General features: G+C 32.7%; 1 protein-coding gene and 1 long non-coding RNA gene across 2 annotated transcripts; both read right to left on the reverse strand.

The window, feature by feature from the left end:
• Nucleotides 1–1,273: 1,273 nt before the first annotated feature.
• Nucleotides 1,274–5,256, reverse strand: LOC108847997 (protein NLP8). The gene is made up of 7 exons (XM_057004530.1): nucleotides 5,084–5,256; nucleotides 3,639–4,570; nucleotides 3,478–3,516; nucleotides 2,712–3,395; nucleotides 2,497–2,608; nucleotides 2,111–2,416; nucleotides 1,274–2,039 (listed from the first exon to the last, which is right to left on the reverse strand). Exons 2-7 carry the CDS (start codon nucleotides 4,539–4,541, stop codon nucleotides 1,453–1,455), a joined length of 2,631 nt encoding a protein of 876 aa, XP_056860510.1. The 5' UTR covers nucleotides 4,542–4,570; nucleotides 5,084–5,256; the 3' UTR covers nucleotides 1,274–1,452.
• A 1,051-nt stretch (nucleotides 5,257–6,307) lies between these two features.
• LOC130509005 (uncharacterized) lies at nucleotides 6,308–7,259 on the reverse strand. The gene is made up of 2 exons (XR_008943157.1): nucleotides 6,971–7,259; nucleotides 6,308–6,641 (listed from the first exon to the last, which is right to left on the reverse strand). It is a non-coding gene; the product is annotated as an uncharacterized LOC130509005 (long non-coding RNA).
• Nucleotides 7,260–10,922: the final 3,663 nt, after the last annotated feature.

The raw sequence follows: 10,922 nt of genomic DNA on the forward strand, positions 1-10,922 counted from the left end.
TAAAATAAATATGTGATTTTAGAATTTTTTTTAATAATAGCAACTATATGAAAAATATCTTTTTATGATTGGATGAAACTAAAATGACAAAAATGATTAATTTCAATATATATGGCATATAGTTTAATTTAAAGGATATTAAAATCCTCATCTTCATCCTCCTATATATTAATTGAGAGGACACTTTAGTGATTTTGCTTATGTGTCACTCATAGGAGAGCTCTCTAATTAATCGTTTTAATTTGATTGGTCGAATGTTTTTTATTTTTTATTTATTTAATTCAGTTCTAAAATAAACTAAATCAAGAATAATCTTATATCATTAGCCAAACAAATCATATTTAATAAAATTTGTTTTAACAAATAATATTTTAGGAAATTGTGTCATCAATGCTCGGTTTTCCTATAGTGAATTTTGCTTATGTATCACACATAGGTGAAATTTAGTTTTAATTCTCTTAATTTGATTGGTTGTTAGAATTTGAATTTATTTAATTAAATCATCCTATAGAATTCATCATCCGTCATTCATAGATGAAGTTTAGATTTAATTATCTTAACTTGATTGGTTGTTAGCATTTGAATTTTCATTTATTTATGTAAATTGAAAAGTAATTATACAATCAATTATCTGCCATTTTTAGTTTTGAATATCTTGTTCATATTTAAACTAAAATGTTATTACCTTTAATCATATTTAAAAATTTTGTTTTTGAAAATATTTCGGAAAAATATAAAAGAAAAATTAATTTATTAAATTAAAATAAATTAAAATAATCAAACAAATAAAATGTAAATAAAACAAAGTAGCAATTCTGATGTTGGAGCTAAACCCGGAAAAATTCAAAGCAAATACTGTCCCAAAATTTTTAATATCCGAACATAGTTTAACTTTTAAAATCCAAAAACCTGATACTCGTAAAATCGATATGTAACATATACTTGAATGCATATGTCTAACTGATTATGCAAACAAATAAAATAATTTTGTTTAATCGGTCTGAGTTTTTGTCACTAAGAGCAATTTCATTTAAACACAGTGAAATTATTATGGTTAATATGTAAAATAAACATCACCAAATCATTATGGTAAAAATATAATTAATGAAGTAGTTTGAAAGAATTAAAAAATATAAAACATGTAATAATAAAACATTTAAATGAAAACAATAAATGAACTGGTTAGAATTAGTCGAAAAATAAAATTAAAATCTATAAGTATCTATTTAAATTAGGCAAATATTATCTTGTATTTCAGTTTTAATAGAATAGATAGCTAGACATTCAACTTTTTATTCTCCGATTTTATAGAAAAGGATAAACATATACAGTATCCTAACTCCACTATTCTAAAACTGTCTTTATCTATCATGCCTCTCTTATAAGCAAACTAATTTATGGAGAAATAAACAACATTCTTTCACAGGGAAAAACATCACTGAACAGTAGATGTTATAAACATGTTCCTAGGTAACCGTTGCTGCCAGCAGAACTACCTATAGGCGCAGACAACTCACGAACTAGAAACTTCACCGTGTGTTTTCCCATACCGTATAATATCTCCAAACACTCTTGGAGATCAGAATCTGTAACCAGCATCACCCACTCTTCTTCGTCGTCTAAGTACTTGAGTTGAAATGACTCCTCTTGCAGTTTAAACCGTTTCCCAATTTCTTTGTAGAGCTGAGAACACCCAAGCGACGGTCCGAACTTGAAACGTATTGTATCTTCTAGATAAGTAGCCTTTACAGTGAGCGTTGTTGGTCCACTCTCGCTGCTATTGCTTTTGTGGGATCTCATTTGGTTACAATCGTCCATTGAAGTAGATGAGCTTCTGAGCATAGCTGCACCTGAGCCATTTGATGAACCTGACATGCTGCATGACATGGACTGGTCAGGTTCGTTGATATTGCCACTGCATCTGATTGCCTGAGAGCTCAAGTTGCCATTGTTCTTTATTCCTTCACTTCCATGGAAGCTAGATTGTTTAGCCATCCAAGCCCATTGCTTAACACTGTCATCAACCTCCAAGAATGATCCTGCGCAACCAGAAAGTGGCTTCAGATTGTAGACTCTCCATCTAAGGCTTATGGTATAGAGATTCTCTTACCGTTTGTGATGATGTCCTCCTCTAACTTAATTGCATTGTCGACTGATTTAGCTTCCAAGAGCTCAAACGTAGTATCTTGAGCCACATCTTCCTGATCCTTCTGGGTATCAAGTTCTTTACTAATAGGGCAAACTGCAACGAACTCGCCTGTCGCTGAGTCAAACTTGAGTCCTCCTTCCACACCCTGGACAGAGTCAAGAACCGTCTGTATTTTCCTTAACGACCTGTTCACTTTATTAATCTTACGAGATGGCCACCTCATGATCCCATGTTGTCTGCATATCCGTTTTAGTGTAGTGGGACAAACTGCAAACAGAGAGTTAGATACAAGTCAGTTTGTCCGACAATAAAAACCATCAGTGCATAAGAAAATGTTGAAAACTCACCACCAAGACTTTTTGCAGCATCCTTTAGACTCCCAGAAAAATGTTGTTGTAGAACACTTAAGCTCACATTCTTCTCCGTTGTGCTTTTCTTCTTCTCTTGTGTCCTCATATCCTACAAAGAGAGAAAGAAAGAAAAAAGCGTAAAAAAACTCAATGCTCAATCTAGTAAGTTTAGGTTCACAATATCTATAGAATAACCAGGTTTCCTCACATACCTGCTCATTAGTACTACTGTTATCTTTATCAGAGGATATATCCGAAAATATATTTCTAGTAGAGTTCAGTTCAGAATCTGATGCCATCGTCTGATATTTTCCTGAGCATTTGGTCTGCGAGAACTTAGACAATCCAGCTTCCCCTACATCTGAAACAGTAGTAAGAGTTCGACAAATTCTCTGCATAGTACCCGAAAGGCTGTCTAATAGAAGCTGCTGCTCCAAGCTTCCTTTCATACTCAGAGGCAAGAATAGTTCAAGTATGTAATCATCTTCACCAGTGTAAGTGCTTCTCAGTTTTATAGCAACAGCAGCGTTTAGACCGTACTTTCGAGCATGCTGAACAAGAGGGTACTCGCTGATGTCATAAGCCTTCACATCAGAAGAAAAGAAGGGCTGGTTTGATACGAAAGCTTTGCCAACGATTCCTTCTTTTGCTCTTAGACAATGCTCCAAACAAACGTGAACAAAGCCTTCCATCTTTATATCATTCACATAACAAGCTGTTTCCTCGACGCAAAGAACACAACTTTCACCTGAGTTTACAGGTTGATCCTTTCCCTTTTTCTTGCCGTAACTACAAGGAATCCAGGCTAGAGCTAAAGGCAACCTGTGTGCATGACATACTGCTCTGAGAACATCTTGTATTTCCGCTAAGGCAGCTTTTTGATTACTTGAAAGGTACTGAAAAAAGCAGAAAATACCATTTTGATTGAGGCATAAAATGATGAGATAAGTTAAGTTTTTTGTTTGGTTCAGATGTTACCTGAGGGCGAGGGCACATTGATGTCCGTAAGTTTACAGCCTAAAAAGTAAAAAGAGAAAAACATGAATCTCTCTGTCACTACAAGGAATCAGTAACTGCATATTGTAACATACATATAAAGAAAGCAAAGAGAAAGAAATAGAGAGAGAAAGTGAATGAACCTGGAGGGCACGGCAAACAGAGTCCATCTCCTTATCAAAATTGGTTTTTTCCTTGGAAGTGACGAGCTCCATGACAGCACAACAAGTCTTCCCAGAAGCTTCAAGGACAGGTATTGCAATGGAACCACGGACTTGGTTATCTACTGCATGCTGCATACGCAGATACTCCTCCGTCTTGTAATACAAAACGTTTGATGTCCACTCAGGTACTCCGGAGATGAAGACACGGCCAGGAAGACCAGGGAAAGAGCACTGATTCGCTTCAGAAGCAAAAGTGAATTTCCTTGAGACTTCACGGTACTGAGAAAGCCTCGGGTCTAGCAAATAGGCCTGATCACATGTACTGAGCATGTGCTGGTCTCCTATCTTAATAGGGGTCCAGACCTGTGCTAACATGCCCTCCCCTGAACCTGTGGACTCTATGAACAAGCTTAATGCCTTGAGCATCTTCTCATCTAATGAGTGGCTCAAAGACCTAGGAATAGTAGAGTTCATCAAGTTAGGCAAACCATTCTTCTGATTAGTCATCCTGCGTCGTTTACCAGAGCTCATTTCCGGTACTAACGATGTTTCTTCACCATGGAAAGAGCTTTCCAAATCATGGAACGAACGAGTAAGACCTGATAAAGTAGGAGATGAGGTGATAGCTCCAAAGGGCATAGACTGAGAGGTCGATAGACCATATTGAGCGAACAAGACATCAGTAGCATAAGAAGGGCTGTTGCACCACGTGGAGAAAGAGTCGAAGTTCATAAGCTCCGAGTTCGAGTTGGAAGAGTTAAGCATATGATCTGACATCAAATTCCTAACGCCAGAACCAAAGCTTAAACCATCCATCTCTTCTGTTGACATATCTTGATAACATCCAAACCCCTCGTCTCTTGAAGCAAAAGGGTGTTCCATTTCGTTGATGATTAGCTGACCAACACACTCTACAACAACAACAACAATTACTGTTTTTGACTCAAACTGCTTGAGACGAATCAAAGGTAAGATCTTTAATTTGGAATCTTAAAAACAAAAGAGATTCTTGAAAAGCCCCCCCCACGTACTCAACTTTGACGAATCAAAGTTCCACCAGCACAGTACAACAGAGAAGACGTCACGAAATCAACAAGTGCAGAAAAAAAACACTCAAACTTCAATAAAAAAGGGGAAAACTTCAAAGAAGACAAAAGTCACCGAAGCAAATGGGAACTCAGCAAAACATATTTCACAGTAAACAACAAGACGCTCCTTCTCACCGAATTGCAAAATTCCAAAACGCAATTAACAGAACATTAGTTTTAGACCTAGAGAATCGAAACTCAAAAGGGAGAACGAGTGGTCTTCCTTGGAGAGAAAACAGAGCGAAGCAAGAACTAAAAAACAGAGCTTTAAGGTCAAAAGTAGAAGGTTCTGTTTTGTTTCGATTAACAGATATTGCGGGTGGGGAAAAGACTTACACTTTAAGCAGTCGAGGAAGGTACACTACTACATCAGCAGTGAGTGATATACGGCCGCTTACATTTAATGGAATACTCGTAAGCTTTTGCAACCAAAGGAAGAGACTTTGTTGAATCGAATCTGGTAAGAGCTTATGTGCTTGCGTAAGCAACAGAACAATGCGTTTTGATAAGAGTCATCCACGTGTGACGACGTGAAAGGAACTTGGGACTGATATATTTATTTATCCAGAATTAGATAAATATTTTATTTGGGAATCCTTGGACACGGTATCTTCTTCACATGTGAGTGTGTGTCTATGTTTTACAAAACCGACAATTGCTACTTTTTAGGCCAATTTTCTCGAATAATCCCTTTTAAATTTTTGTCATAAAAATATCACTCAAAAAAATAAAAAGACTAAAATAGTTTTTTCTAATTTGAAACTTTTAAAATTTATTTTTTATTTTTTGAAATTTGAAAGTATATCACAAAACCAACCCATTAACTTTAAACCCTGAATTTAAATTAGTTAACCTCAAAAAGTAAAAATACATATTTTATCCTTTAATAAAACATATTTTAGTCATATTTTTTTTTAATAAATATTTTTGTAAAAATAACTAAAAAATGTTATCCAGTAGAATTTCTCTTTAGGAAGTTATTTGTCAATTTTTTCTTGTATATTATTTTAATGTTAAAATTATTTGTGCGTGTTGCAAAGAAATGGTTTTATGTTTTACATATGCAAACATGTAATAATTCTCTTCATTGTATTGACCGAAAGTACAGATTAGGGTCCAATTATACAATTATCGTCAAATGCTACTCACATCGGTTTCTTAATCTTATTTTCGGTTTAGGAGATCAACAAAAGGTGCATGAGACCCTCTTTTACACTATTAATTTGTTTAGCCTTAAACCATCATTGCACGTTACGAGAGCATCATTAACCGTAGCACCTCTAATGGGGTGTTTAATCATTTTTTTAATAATAAATAGGTGATAAGCAATTTTTTAAGCAACCTTTAATTAATGGCCTCCAATGCAAGTATCTTATTTAGGAGTTTTTAAAAATAAAACAGAAACTTATGGAACAAATTACACTTACATAAACTCCATGACACAAGAACAAGTAATTTATTATCAACAATTCAAACAAAAGCAAGTCACTATCTCCCCAACGGATTCAAGAAGTTTGTTGTTCACAACTCTGCTGATCTTGAGTTACTCATGATGCACAACAGGACTTACTGTGCGGAGATTGCTCACAATGTATCAACAAAGAAGAGGAAAGCCATTGTGGAGAGAGCTTCCCAGCTTGACATCGTCGTTACCAACAAGCTTGCTAGGTTGCGTAGCCAGGGAGACGAGTAACGAACGAATGACCTATGTTTCTTTTATCTGTCGTTATTGGCAATTTCTCAGTTGATCATAACTTATTTTTTGCAAACAGACCATCAATGCAAACAGACCAAACACATTACCTACCTAACGTATCCATAACGCTTTTATCCGTACATGGAAAGCACTCCTCTGCTTGCAAACGATCCTTCCTGTTTTGCTCCATCGAATGCACTACTCCTCCACAGAAGGAAATCGAAAATGTGTTACAGAGCAAAGATTCAAATTTAACACAATAATCACACAACCATACACTCAATTCAAAAACAACCAACCATAAAACACAAAGCTTTTTAAGAATAATTCAGTCAATATCAAAAAACAAACACAAGAGGCAGAGACTAATCTATGTGAATAAAACACAACGATACACTCAATTGATAAACGACCAACAAATAAAACACAATGACAGATCCAAAAAATACTATCTATTCCATTCGAGATTGAGTTTCTTCGAACACAACAAACTAATAAAAATATCAATGAACGATTCATAGCTCTACCTTTCTTTTGATTTCGTAGAGGAGAGATGGAGGATTTTCATCCTCGAGGAGATCGACACCGCGAGACGCCGAGAGATTCATCGTCCAGGAGAGCGAGAGAGACGAGTCGTTGATCATCGACGAGGAGGTCGAGAGGAGAACGAGAGAGACGAGGTTGGATCAAAATCGATGAGGAGGCCGAGAGGAGAGCGGGAGAGACGAGGAAAGATCATCGTCGATTGATTACGAGGAGGAGGCCGAGAGGAGAGCAAGAGAGACGAGGACATCATTGTCGATTGATAACAGAGCCGTCAAGGAGGCGAGGAGAGATCGATTTCGTCGAGGGAGAGAGAGAAAGGGAAGCCGAATGGACAACACGTGTCCAATAAGCACCGCATTATTCTTTCTAATTAATCATTTTTACTTTTTTTTAAATCAAAAAATCATTAAGCACTCCTTTAAGCGTCTGCGTTGATGATGCTCCTTGCCTAATTATATTTTATTGTTCTACTGATGTCACGAATGACCTACTTCCTCTCCTCTTACATTGTAATATTCTTTTATATTTTTTCATGTATTTAAATGGTGATTATATTATATGGAGAATTTCGACCGTCCGATTAGATTCTCCTTTCGAGATTCGAATTAACTTTGAAGATTCTTCAAGCGTGGAATCTCAATAATCTACAGCTATGATATGTATCTTGCAGGACTTTGCATGTTCCCCTATTTGTTGTAACTAATCTTTTTAAGTTCTTTTCCATCTTTTATTGAGAATTATATTACTGAAAATGTTTGTATATTATAATGTAAGATACTAATTAGATGACAATATAAAAACTGTACAACTGCACTGGACGACCTAGAAGAAGCATCTAGAATACACGGAATTGTTGTGTAACTGGCTATGCTTACTTCTAATCTACTTGGGTTGGCAAACTGAGAAGCTGGCCGGAATTTAGAACGAACTTGGTTTTCCGGTGGAGAGAGAGGTGGTCTGGCGGCGTGTATTGTATCAGCGATTGTGGACGCGTCTGAGATCGGAATGACAAGCCGTCTTCAGCAACGGATTCTTCTCGTCTTGGCTTTCAGATTGATAGGTGGATCGTCGTCTGGCTCCACAGGGTTTGAGAGATATGGAAGTTTAAAGTTGCACCTGAATATAGGATTTTCTGGCTGGAAAATATGGCCGGAAAAGAGAGCTCAGGTAGAGAGAGACTTTTCAGGAGAAGAGCACAATTGTGCTGATAACGTATTATGAACTAAAGAGAATGTGGAGAGTGATTTGTGAGGAAGTTGTGTTATTTCTCATTAGCCAACACCACTTTATATAGTGGTTTGATACAAGGGTTTACACAAGGAGAAAATCTACACATTGATTATACATTTGACTACATTCATTACAAATATACAGTCTTGGTCAAAGCTCTTAATGCTCCGGTTGAACATTGGTCTTGGATGAATCTGGACAATGTAGATGGGCCGGAGACTGATGCGAAGGGCTTGAATGTAGATGGGCTGGATGTAAACCTCCTTGGACTTCCTCTTGTATATGTTGGACTTGTCTAGTACTTGGTTATGATCCATCCACACAATGAATATTTATAACATATTCCAAATTTTATAAAGATAAAATCATAGATGGTAAAATATAATTTTTAAATATAACACAAAAACAAATTATGCTGTAAAAATCAAAAGTAATATGATATTTTGAAATCTTAATTTAATAATAAAATCATAAAAATTAATATAATAGCATCAAAAATATTATATATTGATAAAATTTACTAAAATAATATGATAAATACTACTATGTATACAATTTACTAAAATATTAGAGTATGTTATCTAAACATAACAATGTATATAATTATAAGATCTCGCAAAATGACCTTTACTCAATATGTGATGTTTAGAGAAAAATAGAATACTATTATTGGAAATGCAAAGAGAGTCTCTCAGAATTTCTTTTTTATTGTTTTGCAACAGTAATTAAGTAGCATTTTGTCAAACGGATTTCTCAAATTTAGAGGAAAGTTTCTACTTTTCTTATCTCTTTTTTCGCACTTCTCATCATTTTTTATTTTAATTCTTTTATTCATGAGATATTTCAACTAAAAAATTCCTAATAAAAACCTTGTTAACATCCCCTTCTTATTAATCAAGAAGCATTTTTAAAGAGTAACTTTAAATGTGTAAGTTATTTACATGAGTGCCATGCTGACGTGTCGACACCATATTCACTCTCAGCCCATATATAGAATCCCCTAGACTATATTTGCGAAGTGATTTTGCCACATGTCCTCTTCAGAATCAGTTTCGCAAAAACAAATGTGACATGTCTACTAAATTTGATGACATGGCATATGAAAAATATGACATGGACAACTATATTTAATGTAAATTTATATTTTTGGTAAATTTTTAGAATATAATAATAACTTATATATTACATTTATATTGATTTATATTTTTGGTAAACTTTTAGAATATGGTAATAATTCATAGATCCTCATTAAAATAAAATATTCAAATATGAACACTACTAATTTCGAAATCTTATTTAATTATATTTTTATAACTATACAATTTTATTACTTTAAATTTTCGAAATTTTATAGAATTTTTAAAAATTTATAAAAAAAATAAACCTAAAATCATTAATTTCTTATATATTTACAAATTTTATAAATATTGTTTAGCTATACTTTTTCAAAATTATCATTATTATATCATTTTTATTAATTATGTAGTAATAACTCATATATTACATTTATGTTGATTTATATTTTTGGTAAAAAAATTTAGAATATGGTAATAACTCAAAGATCCTCATTAAAATAAAAATATTCAAATATGAACATTGCCAATTTCGAAATATTATTTAATTATATTTTTTATAACTATACAAATTTTATTACTTTAAATTTTCGAAATTTTATACAATTTTAAAAATTTATAAAAAAGTAAACGTAAAATAATTAATTTCTTATATATTTACAAAATTTTATAAATATTGTTTAGCTATAATTTCAAAATTATCAGTTTTATATCAGTTTTTATTAATTATATATAAGTTGATCTCTATAATATTATTTGAAAGTCAGTTTCCTACGTGTCTCGCGCACGTTAACTCTCACGGTGGTTGATTACGATGATACCATTAACGAATCAAATATATCTAATTATCATTATTAAACATTTTTTTTTTTCTTTTCTATTTAGGTTTCCTTTTTTTCTTCAAATAACCTATATATAAAGAAAATACAGTAATTTAAAAACGAAAATATCTTTTATATATAGTGTAATTCATAATAAGGAAATTTCACAAAATAATCTTAATTTTAAAGTAAAAAAATATAATCTTTCCCTTTTAAAAATAATCTTCACAATATAATATATATTTTAAAAGTATTAAGCATTTTATTTAAATTAATATATTTCTCATATTATTACAAAATAATTTAAATAGCATAAACTAAGATATCTTTAATGTATAAAATTTAATTTAATATTTTTATGTTCCCTTTTGTATTTTTCAAATAACATGTATGATAAAGAAAATATTTATAAACTTAAACCGAAAATAATTTTTATATATAATTTGATTTCATAAATAGGAATTTTAGAAAAATAATCTTGATATTAATATAAAGAACTAATATTCCTTTTTCGAATGTATCAATTATATTTTCATGCAATTTCATACCTATCATCATTATTTTTTATAATTTTATTTGTGATAATTATCATATTCCAAATTACCAAGTACTATAAAATTAACATAGGTATAGGCTATTTACAAATAGTCAATTCATAAATATATATACACATCTAATATGAAAACCAAACTAATGCAATGAATACAATGAATATGATTTGGTTGAATAAGATTAGAAATAGTTATACTTGAATTTAACGAAAATATATAACACAATATACCCACAAATGAATAACTAGACCAATCCAA

Source organism: Raphanus sativus, chromosome 3, assembly GCF_000801105.2.
Source record: "Raphanus sativus cultivar WK10039 chromosome 3, ASM80110v3, whole genome shotgun sequence".
In the NCBI taxonomy this organism is placed as follows: Eukaryota; Viridiplantae; Streptophyta; class Magnoliopsida; order Brassicales; family Brassicaceae; genus Raphanus; species Raphanus sativus.